The sequence below is a fragment of the Ambystoma mexicanum genome, chromosome 3p (assembly GCF_040938575.1).
Source record: "Ambystoma mexicanum isolate Mex_15411 chromosome 3p, UKY_AmexF1_1, whole genome shotgun sequence".
Classification (NCBI taxonomy): Eukaryota; Metazoa; Chordata; class Amphibia; order Caudata; family Ambystomatidae; genus Ambystoma; species Ambystoma mexicanum.
Genome location: NC_090925.1, coordinates 731,885,253 through 731,905,415, shown reverse-complemented (window position 1 = coordinate 731,905,415; position 20,163 = coordinate 731,885,253). Strand labels below are relative to the sequence as shown.

The window sequence follows — 20,163 nt, the reverse complement described above, 5'->3', positions numbered from 1 at the left end:
CACACCTCTGAGGAGATAGCCTTGGCGTCTTATCCGCTCCCTTCCTCGACGTTGGTAGATGCGGCCACACTTAAATCCAAGCCGGCCTCTGCGACCTCTACGGCTACAGCTCCGATTCTCTCCAAGGAAAACAGAATTCTGGACTCCTTGGGCAAGAAAATCTTTGCCAACTCAGCACTGCAACTTCGCAAGCAAATACCAAGCTGATCCTGGCGGCAGCTAATATGAAGCTGTGGAAGGAGTTGACTGATTTCCAGGAGTGCATTCCTGTGGATAGGCTAGGCGACTTCAAAGTCGGTTTGTCGGTCGCCAGGGTGTTGGCACAAGATCTCCTGGAAGCTGCGGTCCACTATGTGGATACCTCAGCTCGAGGCTTGATGGTCGGAATTCACACCTCCCGCCAAGCGTGGCTCCATGCGACAAAGTTTTCGATGGAGGTGCAAGATAAAGTTCTGGACCTTCCCTTCGATGGCAAGGAATTTTTCCATTCCTCTACGGATGACGAACTTACAAAGACCAAGGTGAGCACCCAAACCGCGAAATCTTTGTCGGTACTGGCAAAGGTCCCAGCTAAGGCCGCTTATACTCGGAGGTCAGGGTCTCAGTTTCGATCCTTCTCTGGCTTCAGGGGGTTCCAGGACCGCTGGGCGCACAGGACTGAACCTCTGGTTGGTGGCACCCGTCAAACAACAATGTGGTTGGTTCTTCTCTCTGCCAGCAGCCTCCTCTCCAGGGGCAGGTAGTCTCCCTGCCGACAAGTCTGCAAAACTATATTTTTTGTCAGTCGCACAAGACTTTGGTGGGAGGACAAATCTCGTCTAATCTGGAGGCATGGCAGACCATTACCGAAGTCCGGTGGTTTTGTTCATCGCTCGGGCGGGCTTTCACTTGCCCCTCCCCACCCTTCAACCCTCCCTTCCAGCAGATCGGGACACCCTCCCTTTGAGCCGAGGTTCAGAAGCTTCTAGACTTCAGGGCGGTGGAACCTGTTCCCCTCGAGGAACAAGGGGAGGGCTTCTACTCTTGTCTGTTCACGGTGCCCAAACCCAACCAGGTTGGCCTGCGTACCATCCTTGACCTTTCCCAGTTCAATCTTTCTCTTCCCCCAATGCAAATTCAAGATCATCACATCTTGCCAAATAAAGTTCTCTCTTCGGAAGGGCAACTGGCTGAGTGCAGTGGACCTTCAGGACGCGTATATCCACATCCTGATATGGAGGCCACATCGAAAATATCTGAGTTTCTCCTGGGAAGAGAGCACTTCCAGTATCGTGTGCTCTCTTTTGGTCTCAGTGCCGCGTGTCTTTACGAAGATGTTGGTCATCGCAGCTTTCCTTCGGCTACAGGGGGTTCATGTATATCCGTATTTGTACGACTGGCTCCTGTGCAGCCCTTGTCCACTAACGGCTTTGAGCAATCTCCAGTCTCTCCTCCAGCTACTGTTCAATCTTGGGCCGGTAGTGAACTGACAGAAATCTTCCATGACGGTCTCCCAAGACCTGATCTTCCTGGGCTTCTGTTGGAACACAATCGACTCCCAGGTGTGTTTGATGGCAGGCAGGATTGCAGTTCTGTTCATAACGTGTCGGCTCTTCATCCCGTCAGAGCACATGATGGCTTGGTGGTTCCAGAGGCTTCTGGGCCTCATGGCCTCGTGCGTACTAGCTCTTCCTCTTGCGCGTCTCAGGATGAGACGTATGCAGCTGGCTCTTCAGAGCTCTTGGTGTCAGGCTTCAGACTCAGTTTCCAAGATGATCCCAGTTCCATCCTTCATGAGGAAGGACCTTCTATGGTGGTCTTCGATCAACAATCTTACGGTGGGGGCCTCCTTTCATGAGCCCTGCCCACAAGTGACGATTACCACGGACTCCTCCCTTCTGGGGTGGGGCGCGACTCTGGATCATCTCCAGGTTTCCGATCTATGGACGCCGCAGGACAGGCAGTTTCATATAAATTATTTGGAACTCCTGGCTGTTTTTCTGGCACTAAAAGCTTCCCATCCATCACGAACCGCGTGGTCCATGTCTGCACGGACAACTCGGTGTCGATGTTTTGTATCAACAAGCAGGGTACCAAGTCACCACCTCTTGTGGGCCTTGCCAATCAGGTTTGGGAATGGGCCATCCAGCACAGCATTTGGCTACTGGCAGTACACATTCTGGGGCAATTCAATGTGACTGGAGACTCCTTCAGCCAACAGACAGCGGCCAGCTACAAGTGGGAACTGAACATGGAGGTCCTCTCCACCATCTTTTGCCAGTGGGGCACTCCAGAAGTGGACCTATTTACTGCAACTGCCACAAAGAGGAAACATCCTCTTTATGCATCCAGGAACGGTCTCGGGGCCTCCTCTCTAGGGGATGCTCTCGAGATCCTGTGGCACAACATGAAGGCATATGCCGTCCCGCCTCTTCCTCCGATTCATCGGTCACTCTGCAAGCTCAGGAATACTCCTTGGTGGCCAGCCAGATTCTGTTTTTTGGAACTTCAGATCTGTCGATTTGTCCTCTGATCAGACTGCTGTTGATTCCCAACCTGCTTCACCAGTGCGATCAGCAGATGTGGCACCCCTCCCCACAATCCTTCAGCTTGGTGGCCTGGTGCCTGAATTCAAATCCTTAGCGCAGTTTAGCTTGTCCAAGGACAATATGTGCATTATCCAAGAGGCCAGGAATCCTTCTACGAGGTCTCAGTATAGGAGGAAGTGGCTCCGTTTTTGTCACTGGTGTTTAGCTAAGTAACTAATGCCCAGACATGCTACGATTGACACTATCCTTTCATTCCTTTCTCATCTTGCTGCTTCGGGCATTCATGTCTTGTCTTGTAAGACTTACTTGCCGGCTATTGCCACCTACCTGTCCACTGACACCTGTTCCTTTTCTTTGACGAACCCAGTCATTAAAAGGCATTTCGCAGGTTTATTGCATCTTTTTCCACCTGTACGCAATCCTCATCCAAAGTGGGATTTAAATGTGGTCTTGACCGCCTTATGCCATAAACCATTTGAACCCATGGCTACGACTGATCTAAAGTACTGCTCTTGGAAGGTAGCCTTTTTGATTGTAGTGACTTCGGCAAGGCGAGTAAGCGAGCTTCAGGCTTTGTCCGTGGAACATATTTGTGCTCCGCACTCATCCTTCTTTCCTCCCTAAAGTAGTAACTGATTTTCATTTGAATCAATCCATCTCATTACCTGTCTTTTATCCGAACCTGGCCTCAGGGGCCGAGAGAGTATTACTGTCATGATCTCTGCTTCCAAAAGGTCAGGGTTTTCCCAACTCCCTTGGAAGCAGATCCATAACCCAGGTTCCGAGTGCCAACCAGTCCCAATTGGGACCTTTTGGACCCAGTCCTGGCACCAGTGGCACCAGGCTCATAAATATGCCCAGTCCCAGCGCTGGAAGCGCCGGGCTCATAATGCTTGGGTGGACTTACCTGCAGCAGACCATGCTGCTTACTTGCCTGCCAGTTGAGTCTCTGATCCTCTTCTGTTTGGAACTACTTTTCCTGTTGGGTGGGGCAGGAGCCACTCCCTAGATTCAGAACACTGGAACTCTTCTGGAAAGCAGGAACTCTTTTCTTACCTAGGCGTGGCTGTGGAAGGAGACACCTAAGCACTACAGGAGGCTATTTAAACCACACCCGATGGATGAATCTTGCTTTGCGTTATTCTGCATCCTCAGCAGCAGAACGCTCATCGTGTCTTCTGCATCTGATCCTGGGCCTAAGGAAAAAGGCTTACCATTCTGACTCCAGTCTTCAGCAACACCTATAAAGACAAGAAAGAACAGGTTAGCATTACGGTCTTCAGTGACAGCTCTTCACTTACCTGGTCCATCGGCTGTCACCAACGCCTCGCGCTGCATTCCGGCATCTGAAAGACAAAGGCTTACCTACTCTTCGTGCGCTCCGGAGGTCTTCACACTGCATTCCGGCATCTGAAAGACAAAAGCTTACCAGCTCTTCGCACGCTCCGGAGACCTTCGGCGCTGCATCCCGCATCTGAAAGACAAAACAAGGTGCGTTTAAAGACATTGGGGAACTTTAATACTCACGTGCCATTACTCCTTTCCACATCTAACCCAGTGGGTATTCCGGCACCCTGCAGCCGCCCCGAACTTGTACCTGCAAAATAAAAAGACAGTTAGAGCGCATCGTGAAGCAGGCAACAAGCGCTTACTTACGTGCTTCCAGGCGCTTCTATTCATCACAAGGGCTCCATCTTCAACTCACTTCAGCCCGCCATCCGCCATCGCCGGAACTCTGCAAAACAAGAGACATCATTACTAAAGACTTTAAAGACATTAGAATTACTCGAAACTTACCGTTCGTGCAGTAAACGACACACAGCAGTCCTCTGAAGTCAAGAGGCCTGCTCCCCTTATCCAGTGAAGAAACTGGTTACAGCACCCTGCCTCGAGGCAGATGGAGAGCACGGCGTTCACTTACCTAAGGTGAGAGCGTTAACCTTTGGGGTTCTACAGGAGAAGAGAAAGGGAAGAAGAGAGAGACATTCAATAACCCAGTTCATTAATCCCACATTTTCTATCTGCAGACATCTTACCCTTCGAGCCAGACATACAGTGCACAGAGGTCCAGCCCAAAGAGCCAGCCGTGTGTTACACATCACCTTTGAAGATACAGTATACGCCCAGTCAAGACCGGCGCCTCTACGGGAATCAGGTGAGCGTTACAATTACAGAATTTAGATGTCAGACGAGCCCTGAAGTTCTATCTGGAAAGAACAACTGAACTCGGGGGCTCCTCTAAACTCTGTTACGTTCAGAGACCTGAAAGGAAAACCCTTTTCAAAGTCTACATCTCGATGGATTGCCTCCTGTATTTCAGAAGCGTATACCATTCAGGGCCTGCAACCTCTGAGAGGCATTCATGCCCATCTCGTGCGTGGCAAAGCGGCTGCTGTTGCCTTCCAAAAGTATGTTCCCTGGGAAACCATTGCAAGGCATCTATGTGGGCTTCCCCATCTGCTTTTTGTAAGCATTACTGCTTGGATGTAAGCTCCAGGGCCACTGCTCATTTCGGTCAGGCTGTTCTTAAAAACCTTTTTCAGTAAGGGGGTTCCATCCACCGTATTACCTGGGAGGAGTGCTTTGGAATCTCCCACAAGTATGGAGGAAAGGGGACGGGACGTAGGAGTATAACAAAGTTACTCACCGTAGGGACTTCCTTACTCCTAGTCCATAGTCCCCTTTCCTCCATATGTCCGCCACCCATCCCTTCGAATAAGTATCTTCTATTATTGCTTAAATGGTCGCAGACCTGGCAATCGGAAAGGACTGAAGGGCGATGCACGGGGCGGAGCTCAGGAGGGCGGGGTTACGGCCGCGTGCAGTACCCCGCGTAAAAAGAGAAGGACAAACATTTTTAAATTTTGATGCTTTTTGACAAAAGTGCTCCAGTCCTGTCCAAAGGACGGAATGTCCCACAAGTATGGAGGGAGCAAAGGGGACTATGGACTAGGAGTAAGGTAGTCCCTATGCTGAGTAACTTTGTTATTCTGGTGCTTGTATCTGCTTAGATTCACATGTGCCCACCCTTCTTCCCCTACTGGAGTAGGAGGCGCATAGATTTTTTCTAGGGTTCTCTGTTTCTGCCTTACATCTGTACTCACGCTATACTTCATACAACCTCATTTCAGAAACAAACAATCTGAGGGACTTCAACACGTGAAGGACTATGGGTACAGTACACGTCACACTAGGGATAGTAGTACACCTGCCATTTAAAGTAGTGAAGGTAACATAAAAAATGTTACATGAGAATCTATATTAAGGGGCTACTAGGTAACCTTTCAGCGCTCAACATAAGATGTGTGCTGGACCCACAAAGAGAAATGGTAAGCAAAGTCAATTTGACTTTACTATTCTTGGGAACAGTAGTTCACACAAGAAAAGGTATTTAAACCTTATGAGAAATCTAAAGGATTTTTCAGTGACACTGCACTGAAGGTTCTGTGTCTCACCATACAAAAAGTAGATGCCTATGGAGTTTGTCAGACTCCAGAAACAGAGGAAACATATAATCCAAATCAGGGCAAAATACATGAGAGAGTAGGGAAAAAGGTCTCACTCACTCGAGGGTTAAAATTAATAAGTCCTAAAGTCCAGCAAAAGAGTTGGGGGTCTCTAAGGTTGGAGGGAATTGGCACAGTCTCAGAAGTCTAGGTGGAGAGCACATAGCACAGGGCAGAGGCTGTCTCTCCCTGTATGTAAGTAGATATAAGGGAGATTCCGGAGACAATGCTAGCAAATAACAGATTAAAGGTACATACCAAGCTGTTAGTTGAAACAGGAATTCAGAGGAACTGCAGGAGCAGGCTGTAAACAAAGAGACAGAGAAAAGGCAAAGACAAGCAAGTACACTGGGCAACACAGATTGATCAGAAATAAGGGTGTACTGGAATATCATAAGGGGTCTCCAGGGATTAGGGAAAGCCCTTGGGATAGGTACCAGCAGTTTACTCTTAACAGTCATACAGCAGCGTCATGACTTGGCTGTGCCGAAGAAACTGTTGTACTCAGTGCAAGGGTAAAACTGAAAGACCATATACTGAGGCAGGTACGACTTCAACGGACTACTTGAAGGCAACAGAAGTCTTCCCTTATCTGATCTGAACGGAGACCAACCCAGGGTCACACTGTAAAACAGATTCAAGTGGAGACACTACAGTGGACCAAGATGTATACAAGTAGAAAGCAGTGTTGGAAGAAATAACCAGGTACAGGACAGGATAGTATATCAGAAGTTGGAACAGGCAGGAAGCAAGGAGCCCAGAGGAACAGGGCAGAGGGCAGAGGAGTGTGGCAAGGCTGCCAGGCAGGGAAGCCCAGAAGAGAAGGGTAGAAGGCATCGGAGTGCGGCAGAGCTGTCAGGTGGGAGGCCAGAGGAGCAGGTCGGAAGGCAGCGGAGTACGGCAGAGCCGTCAGGTGGGAGCCCAAAGGAGCAGGGCGGAAGGCAGCAGAGAACGGCAGAGCCGTCAGGTGGGAGCCCAGAGGAGCAGGGCGGAAGGCAGCGGAGTATGGCATAGCCGTCAGGTGGGAGCCCAGAGGAGAAGGGCGGAAGGCAGCGGAGTACGGCAGATCCGTCAGGTGGGAGCCCAGAGGAGCAGGGCGGAAGGTAGCGGAGTGTGGCAGAGGCACCAGGCGGGAGCCCAGAGGAACAGGGCAAAAGGCTGCAGCAGAATGGAGAGGCAGCTGCAAGCATCAACAGCAACAGTAAATCAAAAGGCCAAAAGAGGATATCCATGAAAGGTCAAAAACCGGCTAACAGGAGCACCAGGATGAACTCCCAGAGAAAGCAGTTGACTGACCACTGCTTCTGTTCAGAGTGAGCTTATAAGGCCCTCCCAGCCAGCAGGCCAGCAGGGTGGAGCTGATTGCAGACTCTGGCAGCTGTGTTCAATTAAGTCCAGCCCTGGCTTCAGTAGCCTGCAGCAGTAGCAGCAGTGGATTCTAATCAAGTGCTCTCCAGCTCTCTGCAGCTGAGCCTGCAGTAGCTTGGAACAGGTGAATGCAATCAGACCCCTCTGCAGCTCTTAGTAGCTTGCTGCAAACAAATGTATTTAATATGCCTCCTCCAGCCCTCTGCCTTTTGGACAGCCTACATGTCCCAGAATGCATCTGCTGGTTTAATCCAAAATCCGGAATGGAACATGCAATTAGATTAGTCCAGAACTGCAGCGGTAAAACAAGGAAATAAAGGATTAGGTGCATGTAAAGGTGCTGGGAGGCAGGAGAGCAGAATCGTGACACACAGAAATTAGAATTCTCCCTAACACCACCCAATGAGCGGGGCTAGCTGAGGGAATCAACTTGAGTCAGTGACTGTGAAGATGCATATACAGCGATGCAGCCGTTGGTGTCCCGCCCGAAGGGCTATAGGGGGCAAATTTCAGGCATTTCTTGCAAAAGACCAAGTATTGCACTATGATGAAACTGCTGGTTAAGGATGTATGTAGTATGGTGGTTGATTGTGTGTCCTTTGAGCAATGACTATACCTGTAAACATTGACGTATTGCTATATTTTAATTGTACTTGCCAAATTTAAAGTTTCAAAAAATAAAAAAAACACTGGTCTTTAGAGAGCCTGACCTTAACCATGGTCACATGGCTCGGGACTCCTGTCTTGACTGGATCAATGAGTGCCTATCAGACCACTTCCTTGGATGACCAATCTTTTGATGTGCCTGACTGGCCTCTGAGAAGCCTTCAATCCAGGCAAGAAGGATGTTTCAGCAGCGGACCCCACCCATGACAAGATTAAAGTCTGTCTTGGAGCCATCTACATTTAAGGGGCAGGATCCAGCACCATTATGCAGCCTCCATTTGTCCCCCCTGCCATAGGGCAGCACATGGGTACTTAAAACAGTCACCAAGCACTCAGTATCAACCTAGAAATTCTGTGCCGGAATGTGTTTACCCATTTTCAGCACCAGATTAGTGCCCCAAAAATGCACTTAATGACACTCATAAGAGGGACGTGGGGAGAAGGTATCCTCTGGCCAACCCATGCTTAACTCATTTATTACTTCTAAGAGGTATGTATTTTAATTTGTTCTCTTCCACCGTGGGCTCCGTATGCAGGGTCTGGATGATCTCCAACAGATTTACACTGGATGACCTGGCCCTCAATGGTCACTCATATTTTAAATAATGCCGCCCCCTATGTGGGTACTGGCTCCCATGTGGCCCACTGACCTCTGCTTTCCCTGGTACCTTGCACACATTTCCCACCTTCCTACTATACATGCAACAACTCTGCAGGAACTGCCCTGCACAAACTACTGAAGGATACACAATATATAGAGTAACAAAGGAATTGTGAGTAACTTGGTCTTCACTGACTACATTTAGAGTAGGGAGTTTCCACAGAAGGCATCCCCAGATGCGTGAAGTCTGGGGTGATATTTGGAACCTAAGTATTCCATTAAGTTCTTCCACATGGTTTGTTCCAGAGTAGGCCCTTGTTATGAACATTTTCCTAAGCCCTTTGTGTAGGGCTTGGGAATATCATCCCACACCTGGGTGGCAAGCTTGATCTTAGATGTCGAACTCTCCCATGAGTAAACGTGGAAAATCCATCAAGGCTTTACTGTTAGGAGTGAAGGGTGGTTCAAAGTTGCAGTGCAACAGAGTACAGGGTTCGAAATTACAGTACATTTTGTCCATTTTATGTCCTCCAATGTGCTCTAAAAGTTATGTTTGCATTTTTAGCAAGGTTAGATCTGCTGCACACCATGTACTAGGTTACTGGTTGCCCAGAAGGTAGCACCTGCCTAACTGGTTATGCCTGATGCCATGGAGCTACTTTTTGCCCCTGGTCAACAAATCCCAATTTCGATCCCTGGAGTAATTGCACAGTAAGGGCATGTCGACACATTATATTTGCTCAAATTTAGTCTTCATATAAAAGTTGCAGTGATGAAACTGCAGCTTATAAAAGATGAGTAACCTGTTGGGTACAGAAGTTAGTGCAGTGCATTCTGCAGAAATCACTCAGATGTTCAAAGGTTCAATTAATGAGTTCAAAATTAAGTGTCATAATGTCTTTCAAATGGGGGTAACTCGGTGTTACTCAAAAGTATAAACCCAAAATCAAAGCTGTGCAGTCATAGGATGACAGCTTTGTTTTAAGAGTCAGCGCATGTCACAGTTAGAAAGCAGCTGGTGGCCAATGTTAATCAATGGGTCATAGACAATGCCAAGGCCTCACAGTTATGGGAAATAGAAGCTGTAAACCTTTCAGCAACTGCACACGGCACAGTGTAATAAAGAGTGTTCTGGATATGCAGAACCACGAGCATTGCATTCAGCCCAAGGGCCGTGGGTGATGTTGCAGAGCCAGAGAGTGAAATCTAATGCTGTGGTACCATGCAGCTGGCTCGGTAGCAGAAGATGGGGTCTCATCAGATAAGTGATAGAAACAGTCCTTCAGTGATTCAAAGACTGTAAGCCTTTGATTTATTTGAGCCCCGGAGTGGTGTGCGTCTTTTAGCAGTTGTAGTTCACAGGTTCTACCAACTGCCAGTTCTAAAGAGGTGTAGCCTCTGGTCCTCTAGGGAAGTTTATAGAGAACAAGATGCTCTTGTAGTGAGTAACTCAGCTGGTCCTGCTGGTTTGAGGGAAGGGAAGGCTGATTCAGTTTGCCCTGCTTACTAAAGAAGTCTATATTCTGCAGAAGCCGGCAACATTTTGCCTTCGGATCCAGAGATCACAACTAATGCCACTGTTGGGAAAAGATTTCTCTTTTGGCAAGTTTCCATCCATAGTTCCTATGGACTCCCAATCTTTTGCTTTGTTTTTGAACATGTCTGGTTCTTTCATGGGAAGTAAAGCCTTCAGGTTCACTTCCCTTTCCTGTTGATCATTTTATGGGGAAGCTGATCAGTCCCTTTTTGGATTCTGTGACTTTTTAACATTGTACACAGCATCTTAAAATGCAGTGCGGTGAGGATTCTTTTCTATCACCCTACCCTTTTACACTTAGGATTTTTGGTTACTTTTATATGTGGCGCCTAAAGATAAATACATTTTTACAACTTCTGCGTTATTTCTAGTGTGAATATTGGCATTTACTGCATATGGCTACTAAATGTGGCTAGTACCTGAAAATGCTCATGTCACTAGATTTTCACTTGTTCTTTGGCCATATTGTTGTTTGGCTTTCTTCCTGCCTTGCCAGGTCAGGAAATCCCTTATACAGTCATGCACTTGCCTGGTAAAGCTGCTGCTTTTGCGGGCTAGTGTTTCTTGTGTGTGTGTGTGGCCCAGGAAGGGGGTGGGACGGTCTGGTCCCTGATTGAACAACTGCTGGCTGTTTGAATTGTGCAGATCCTTAAAATTGATGGGCTTGGACTTGCTTCCAGTCTGAGTTTTGAATAGGAAGAGTGCTCCTGCAGCCATGTCTTCAGATTAAGGTTGGAGCCAAGAATCCCTCGTAGACCGACAATCGACTGAAGATCCGAAGAGTACCCTTGAAGAGGCCTGGCATCCCTTCTTGTGTCTGGCCAACTCAAGCCCTGTTGGACTACATGAGCAATGCTTCAACCCCTGTACTAATGGAACCAACCAGACTCAACGCCTTCTCAAGGATCCAGTCATCCTGAGCCTTTGGAAGTATCCCTGGACCATCCTGTAGGCTGACCAGCTCTCTTTTGGGCTACCTCACTATAAGCGTTGCTGTTCGCCCGTTGCACCCAGACCTTTGGTAGTTGCCAGGTTGTGGCACAAGTTGCCTTCCCTCAGAATATCTACATCCCAGCAACAAGGGATCCTGTCCTAGAGAAGCTACTGTGACCGCGACTGGAAAGGATGCCTGTCGTCGCCTCTGTGCGGAGACCGCTACTGGAATTCGCCTTGCCCCATTCTGTGAAGTGTCCTGGAGAGGCCTGCATTGGTAAATCTGCCTCACCAAGGACTTCATTCTGCATCTGGACCTGACCAGAAGAATCCTTGCACCTGCAGCTCTTGAGCACCTCGCACCAGAACCAACCCCCACCTTCAGCAGACCCATCAAGTCATCTGGGAAAATCAGAGTCAGAGGTGTAAGTAAACTCAAAGCATTTGTCCACCCTGTCCTCCATAGGATAACATTGGGAGTCCCTTTGTTTCCTAAACCTTCCATTCAAGTGCCCTTTGGCTGTCGAACTTGGATAATAACTCCTGAAATACAAGAGAACACTTTACTTGCCTAGTAGAATTGTTTAAAAGTATTTTGAACCCTCACCAACACAACTAAATTATAACTTGTCTGCAAAGACTCATTCTGGTGAGAATCATTGTGGCTCCGGTGACTTTTGGGCACAAGGCCCCATTCTTCTTAGGGATTGGACTTTCACTTGTGACTTGGTTCCTTCATTACTGTGTTTGCTACTTTCTTGTTGAATAAGTGACTGTTAATGCATTTATGCGCCTTTGCTGAATTTATATGTTTGAGTGTTTTGCAATAATATCACATCTTAATCTTATTTTCCAGTGTGTGCAAAATGCCTGGAATAAATAACTATTTTTATACTTGCCTGTCTAAATTGAATTATTGTGTTCTATAATGTATGGACTCATCAAGTGCCCCTGACCCCACTCATTCTCTCCTGAGAAAAGCCTCGACTGCTCTTCATGTTTACCTTGATTATTTTTGGCTAACCTCTGAGTTCACTGTTCACTAGAACTAGCGTTACCTCCTAAAATCTGTCCACTAGGCCACATTCTAGAAATCTTAGCCACAGCAGCACAATGTCAGCCTCTAGTAAGCCTTCTTTCAGAATGCTTAGGGGTTGTCCCAGCGATTGACCAAGATATGGCGGAGAAACCCCTCATCATCTTTCCTGAAATCTGAATGCGCATGCAGATTACAATCCAATTCATTGCACTTTTCAACCTTTGCGTGCCATCAAAGCAGGAACGAATGCCACATTTAAGCGTTCTTGGGCTTCTTTCAGGCCAAATGCACAGAATGTGGATTCAGCCTTGAATTTCAAATCTTATTCACACAACCGCCAGAGATCTCATTCTGGAGTCTCAGGAAGGACAAAACAATTTATTGCCACCCAACTTCTATGCAGGTAGGGTAAAACAAAAAGCCTAGCTGTGGAGTCTCACTGTTCTTTCGAAAAACATTGTTGCCATTTTACGGTGACCTCCAGGAAGTAAGCCGTTGTTCCCTGAAAATGGAAAATGGCTGCAGCATTGTCTAAAAAAGCTGGTTATAACCACTGAGCATCTCGGCCAACTGGGGGAAAAAACTGTAGGGTAACAATTAGTGCAGCCTTTCTGGGGAGTTGTAGGTAGTTCCCCTGTGCCCCAGATCCCCCATCTGTTCTGTGGAGACCTACCACGGTCCTTATCTTTTCTCCCTTGTTAACCCTCACTCCCCCCCGCCACCACCACCACCACCACTTGTTCTCCTTTACCGCCTGTTGCCTCTAGCCCCAGCTTCATCTTCCAACTGTTCTTCAATGTTGCATTCCTCTCTGTACTCCTTGGATCCTTCCTTGTGTGTAACTCTTTCCTTCATTTCTTTCCAGTATATCTCAGAACCTGAGGCACGTGGCAGAATCTGGTCTGGGAGGACCTGTGCTGTATGAGCTGCTTGTGGTAAGTGTGCCTTGTTGCTGTTGGGGAGTGAAGATGCATGACCAATGTGTGCAGGTGTGATTGTTCCAGAGTGAGATGGTAATGTTGGTAGAGGGCATGCGGCTGAATGTGGTGGTAAGTGTGTAAAGTATTTTATTCAGAATTCTGCTTTTGTGTGCTATAAATGGTTCTTGGCAATCCCTGGTACACCTTCCACCCTTGCACCACTGAGCCTGCTCAGCGACTCGGGCACTCACACATGACATCTGTGTTGTGCCAACAGGACACAAGTATGAGTTCTGGGAGGGGGAGTCCGCCATCTTTCCAAGGTCAATACATTGTGTACTGTTTTGATGGATTTCCAAAATCAGCCCTGGTGGAAGGATTTTGGGGGGCCACTGTACTTATTTTTATTTTTTACATTTGTATAGCACACAAGGCAGCCGCTAGGCATTGCGGCGCTGTTACGTGTAGTTACACTTAGTTACAGGAACAGTACAATACATTATGCATTTAGGTGAAACATTACATTACATTATGCATTTAGGCCGGTCTAGGTTAGGTAGCTGAAGTGTGGCGTGGTTATGTGAAGAGTAGTGTTTTGGCAGCTTTTCTGAAAGCTAGGTGTGAGCATGGTACAACATGAAAGACATTGAGAGATTAACCAAAACTCAATCAAGGTATGGTAGCTGAGCAGTCAAGACTCAGACCCAGGAAAAGTGTGCTAGTGGTCTAGGGCTACAAGGAGTCCACACAGAGCACCACCAATAACTCAAGTTAGACAGTAAGTATATCAATTATACCAAATAGTTATTAGTTCTAAAAGATATATACTGTCGTATCTGTAGGGCTGCTGTTTCCTCTCAGCCCCACTTCTTATCCTTTTCCGACTTCTTTTTGTACGTACAAACAGAAAAAACATGTATTTATAAAGCCAAAACATGTTACACAAACTACAGTAATAAAGTTATTGCTACCTTTCTTAATTAATATCATTTAATGTAACGTTTAAAAAAATAAAGGGCATATTGTGTGGTAAAATGTAATGCTTTGACTGCCTTTGGGCTTATTGGCTGCGACAAACCTTTGATAGTCAAGAGCGATGGCATAACAGGTAGAGTTCTAGGCATCCCCAGGGAGTAAGCCTTGTGTGTCTATTTCTGCTGGTGTGCTTGCAAGTCACATGTAGGATCTGCATGTCTAGGGGCTAGCCAGAGTGCAGTGCTTGGGCAGAGAGGAATTTAACATCTTTGCTAATGAACACACTACACGCAGAGCTCCACACTAGGATGTGTGACGTGACCACAGAAGGTCTGCAAGATTCCGGGAATATGTATGCGAGCGATGAAGGTGTGCTAATGAATGTGTCGGGGAGTAAGAGTCCTTGGGTCATACTGTGCCTTTGCTACTGTAGCAATGGTGAACTCGCTGACTCCTATCCCCTTTATTTCTGCAGAAAGCGAAGGAAATTCTCACAGAGAATAACATCCCCTATGGCGAGTGTGTGATCTGTCAGTATGGATTTCAGGTAAGAGATGCAGCCATGTCTGCTGTGGGGCCGGTGGGGGCTTGTCTTAACCTTTAAAATCTAAGGCATGTGTCACCTGTGGGCACACTTTCCATCGAACATGGAACTATTTCAATGGAGTACAGCTGAAAAGATGACATTTGAGGAGGGACATGCAGCGTGTGGGTGTTTTTGGTTCTTTACCCACCCATTTACTGCCAATGGCCATGTTAATCCCCATCGCCAATCCCACCCACTACCTGCCCCTGCCCACCCAAAATATATCCTCCAGGGATCTTTGAGCTTGCTTCATCAAGCCTCAACATCAAACTGTGGCCTCCCATGTTATTTCTAAGTGGTCTGCTGAGAGTTAATGACTTAATAACTGCTATAAATGTGTTACTGGTGAAATTAAAATGCCTTAACCAAGTGTGCATTTACCCATTTATTTCTATCTGCTGCTTTCACTGAACTGTTAAAAGCAAACATTGAAAAAGCCAACAGTTTTGGCTTGTGTTTAGATTTTAGATAGCATTTGCCAGGAAAGGCCATCATATGCCTGGGTGAACACACCATTTTCTAGCTGTTGCCATCTTATGACCAGGCTAGTACTATTATGAAGATGACTGGTAAATGCCTAACCCATGTCTACACAAAACTATCAGCAGCCTTCGGCACACTTGTTAGGTAAGATTTTCATATTTATGATAAATCTTCCTGACAACCCCAGAACCTTTTGCTTGGTCTTTGTAATTATTTTACCTTCTCCCTAGGTGAGGGGCAATATTTTTCCCCCCTCTTATCTAGTCTTTTACTCTTTTTATGGTTGACCTTTCTATGTCTCTCCATAGTGTATGGTTTGAGTTATAGTTTCCTATAACTTTTGTGCTTAGGCTGGATTGCCCCTTTGCTTCTTCAATTTAAACACCATTGAGAGGATACTCCCCTTCTTCACCTTCTCACACAGAACACTTGCGATCATCTATCGCATCATGTCAAGTATAGACTACGCCAATAGCAACTATCTCGGAATGCCAGAATATCTTATGAAAAAACTACAACCTATACAGAATGCAGCAGCAAGGCTACTCCTCGGCCTCACTAAGAGAGAACACATCACACCAGCACTGAGAACATTACATTGGCTAGGTTTCTTCTTCAAAACACTCTGAATAGCAATCCACGGGCAAAACAAAAAAACAAACTCTAAGGTCCAGCAGCGACATTCGCTTTGAACCGAAACAATAGCAAAGCACAAATTCAGGCAATCCGCATTCTCCTGCATAGCGGTGAGACTTTGGAACTCGGTTCCAAAGGAAATACGAAAAACGGAAGATCGCTGAAATTTCAGGAAACTGTTAAAAACATGGCTCTTTAACTCACTAAGCTAAAGGGGAAACGCCAGCGAAGGAAAACTGCCAGCGCAACACAATAGAAACCCTGAAACAGGATCACCCTGAGAAAAAAAACACCCGACCCCAAACATCATAGAATAATATTAAGCCAACGGATCAACACAACCTACAGAAAAAAGGTGGACTACCGCTGCCTAACCCTACTAAAAACTCTCTAATGCTCTGCATACCCACCCTCCAACACTGAAGAAATCAAACGCATATCTCCACCGCAAAAAAACACACAAAATTACAGACACTCTGACACTCCAACACTCAAAATGCACATAAACTACCAATATACAGCCATGCACCAAACACCACATGTCGACCAACTAAAAACAGACTAGCACACAGTGAATGTTTTATCTGAATTGAAGCTACCAACAGCATATCAAAGGCTCTCTTGTGCTTTTCCCTCAATATCACAAAGTATCCCATCTCAACCCCCTTGGTTTTCAGATCTGCCTGAAGGCCATGAAAATGGCAGTGTTGCACTGTAGAAATCACGATCAAAACAAAACTGATCGTTTTGACAATGCTTGTAAGGAAGGCATGATATCAAACAGTAAGACACACAAGTGATCACATTTCAAGGGTGTTTATTAAACTTCAATTGGGTTTGAAAAACGCCCATCTAATCCTAATTCTAAAGATTGGAGCAAGCTACGACCAACAAATAATAACGCAGTCCTAGTAAAGTCTGTCGAAATAAAAGGGCCTACAGTAATAAACCTATTGCCAATCCTTACTTCTAAATACAAATAGTGTGGGAAACATTATTATGCAACGGAAAAGTGTTCAAGAAATGATATGTCCGGATATTCAAGCTGTTGGCTTCCCTTCCCCATGTTTTCAGCACAGGGCAAGGCGGAACACTCGAGTTTAGCACACTCTTTGGCTTCTTTAGCACGAGGATGTAGTTCAAAACTTCAACATCAGGGCCTTCTGTGCCAAAGTCTCTTTGCCATTGAACGTCTTATTCCAGAGGGCCTGATGTAATCCGACAAACATTAAAGTTCCTTTCTTCTTAGGATTTCACATACAACTTCTTGGGTGATTTGCTGTTCACCCGGGTAACCTTCCGACGGACTCAGACCCACTTTGACACAAAACCTTCAATTGGTCTCCCTATGCCGGGCTCAGACCACATTTCTCTACTTCTCAGCTGGATACCTTTTATAGAGACCTTCGATTGAGTACCCAGGCGGTGGCAGACCACTCGGTCAAAGGTATTATCTCTTGCTTTAAAGTTCAGTCACTCCTAAGCATTTCAACTTTACTTTGTGCCTCTTATCACACGCATTTTAACAATGTTCGTTACAGCGCTCTGTATTTTTTTTATAGTCCAGGTTTCCTGACTGTCATCTTGCTTGCGCTGTATAATGAGCTCCTGCATGTTGTACAAGTCACTGTCTTAAAGAAATGCAGTAACAGCAAATACTGCTTTAGCTAATCTACACAGAATGTGCTTTGGCCAGAACACACCATGTGTCCGTTTATTGTGTATATCTCAGTTCAGATTCTTAAGAACATGCTTCGTTATTGGTTTGACATTTTACATGATTGCAATCCCTTGGCCTTTGAGAACTTCTTTACAGGGAAGCAAAGTATGAAGACTATTAGTTGCACCTAATTTCTCAGACTCCCTGTCTATATCATTCAGATGACGACTCATCACAAGGTCGGAGGCTTAGGCTTCCTCTGTAATGGAAATGTTTCCTGAATCCTAAACCACCTAATACCAGACCTCCTACGGAGGGATTGCAAAGACTAACATTGCACTAGTTTGAGTACCAATTGCCTGTGACACTGACAAAAATGGTATGATGTAATGGTACCAGATACATACTGTCAGAATCAGAGAGTGCTAGACAGAGTGGTGGCGACATCTCTTCGCCCGACCACTGCATCAAATTCAATAGGTCCTTTTTCTCCCCCTGGGATATGAAAGCATCAGTCAAGATCATTGGTGGTCAGTGTCTGGACTGTTTGGTCCTACACATCAAGATGATGTATCTCTCAAGTCATCCCCACTTTGTATCTTCTCCCTGCCCCCTTTGTCATCAATAAATATGATAGACGGGCAGAGGGCCATTCTATCCCTCTCCATGCCAAGCCCCCACCTCTCACATTAGGCTCAGCAGAGGGACTCTGAAGCTCAAAGGATACTTACGATGGGGCTAATTTGGGTAAGGTTTCAGAGAGGAACGTCTGAACTATTAATTCTGCTTTTGATTTGTTCCCCCTTTACCAGGAACACAATTGCCTCTCCATTTGCCTTTCTGCCAGTTGGCCCTCTTCAAGTGTACCCACAGTCTTTGCCGCACCACTCTGTGCCCGCTCCAGCTAAATGTACCATATAACACCCACTGGGGAAGCAATATCTGGGTCTTCTTTTTAGACTTATTGTATTCGGATGTCTCCATCATGGCCCCAGACACTCGTGTCTGTCTCACCTAGGGATTCAATGCCAGCTAAAACAGGACCCCTCCTGTGGAGTCAGTTTGTTGACTGTTGCATCAAGGCAGCCCCAAGCAAACATCTTTCCCCTCCTCCCCGTACACCCTCATGCACCACAAGGCTGAAATCTACAACATCAGTACCTGTTCTATATTCCTGTGTTAAGCCATTAAGGCTGCTATTCCAGTGCTACCCGAATTGAGTCCCCCCTCCCTAGCCGCCTCCCTATTTGCTGCAGACATTTCCACCCCTCTCCCCCCCCCCATTTCAATTCGAACACTGGGAATGGTATGTAGGAAGATGGTATGGATGAATACCAATGGATAATTATGATATATCATGCACTCTCCATTGTATCAATGGGGTAAATCCCTCTGCCCCTGCCCCATACAAATGCGTTCTATCCAGTTATTAGTAAACGGGCGGCTGCTCGTGAAGGATTGTGGCTTCCAGTTTCTGCTGTGCTATAGACCGTGGTTTCCTTTTTGTTCCACACCCTACCTCAAACTTGTGTTTGGGGCTTTAGTTAGAAAACAAGAAAGCCAATTGCATTCATTCATTCTTTAAACAGTGACTCCATAGGAAGTCTGAGGTTTGTAGAGGGCATTATCAATACCAAGAGCTTTACTTGGACTGGATCCCTGTTTACCGTGGATAGAAGCATGTTTGCCTCTTTTGTTACATTGTTGATCGGAAAATGATTACCAATATTGATGTATTTTATTTGTTTCCTTTTATTTTCATTGTTGTGGGGGTTGGGTGGTAATTTGTTCCCAAAATGTGTTTTATAAACTGTGAAGAAGCTCTTGCCTGGCTATGCAGATAATGGGAAAGCGACTCACGGGCCCCAGTGTCACTCTGAGCCACTGAATGGAGAGACCAGGGGAAAACAAGGATGATCTGGGATCCCTCATCCTGGTTCCGCAGTGCATTTATGGGGCACTGACCCCCCTCCACAAATTAGCCACTCAAGAACCCTTCCATAGGTCTGGGGAATCCCCAAGCCCATTTTGTTAGGTCAGCTGACCTAAACAACCTGCTTGCACAGTACAAAGTGTGAGCGCTTTAAAAATGCAAATAAATAAATAAATAAATAAAAGCCCTGGATACTCACCAGTAAAATGAAAACATAATGGGTGAACATGAAAATCAACATGACCACCCCCTTCCCCTAGGACACTTACAAAAGTACCACATAGGCTTGTTACAGGCAGCTCTCCCTGACCCACCATAAACACAAGAGCCACGGTGGCCACCAGGGTTGCTAGGAATTCTTTTTTCTTTTTGCTCATTTCCCTCCATAGACATCTAAGGATTCCCCAAACGTTGCTGTTTCTTTGAACCTATCCTGACTTTTGGAGGCAAGTGAAGCCCTTCTACTCCCCTTGCCTTTCTAAGCTCATCTGTTTTTGAGGTACTGATCAGTCCCTAAGGTTATCGGTGCAGGAGGGCTCTGTCCTCCATTGTGAAATTACCTGTTTGTTTCTCACTGCACACTTCACTTTTCAGTTAGCTGCGGTAGGGATACCTTGTGTACCTTTAATTTTGTTTTAGGCAACTCTGTGATTACTTGCATGATGTGTCCAAGACAAACCTGATGGCAGCAGGGTTGTTTCTACCACACTATCAACCAAACTAGAGTGCTGCTGGTGCCAGTAGTGCTCCCGGTGCCGTTATCACTCTACCGCCACATTACGAGTTCTGCTC

At 46.4% G+C, this 20,163-nt stretch overlaps 1 protein-coding gene across 6 annotated transcripts in view; it reads left to right on the top strand.

The window, feature by feature from the left end:
• Window positions 1-20,163, top strand: part of RNF25 (ring finger protein 25) — a 533,791-nt gene that overhangs the window by 328,853 nt on the left and 184,775 nt on the right. For all 6 annotated transcript variants that reach the window (XM_069651598.1, XM_069651601.1, XM_069651597.1 and 3 more), the window contains 2 exons: window positions 13,044-13,113; window positions 14,549-14,620. In XM_069651598.1, the coding sequence (XP_069507699.1) occupies window positions 13,044-13,113; window positions 14,549-14,620 (142 nt within the window). The remainder of the gene's footprint in view (window positions 1-13,043; window positions 13,114-14,548; window positions 14,621-20,163) is intronic.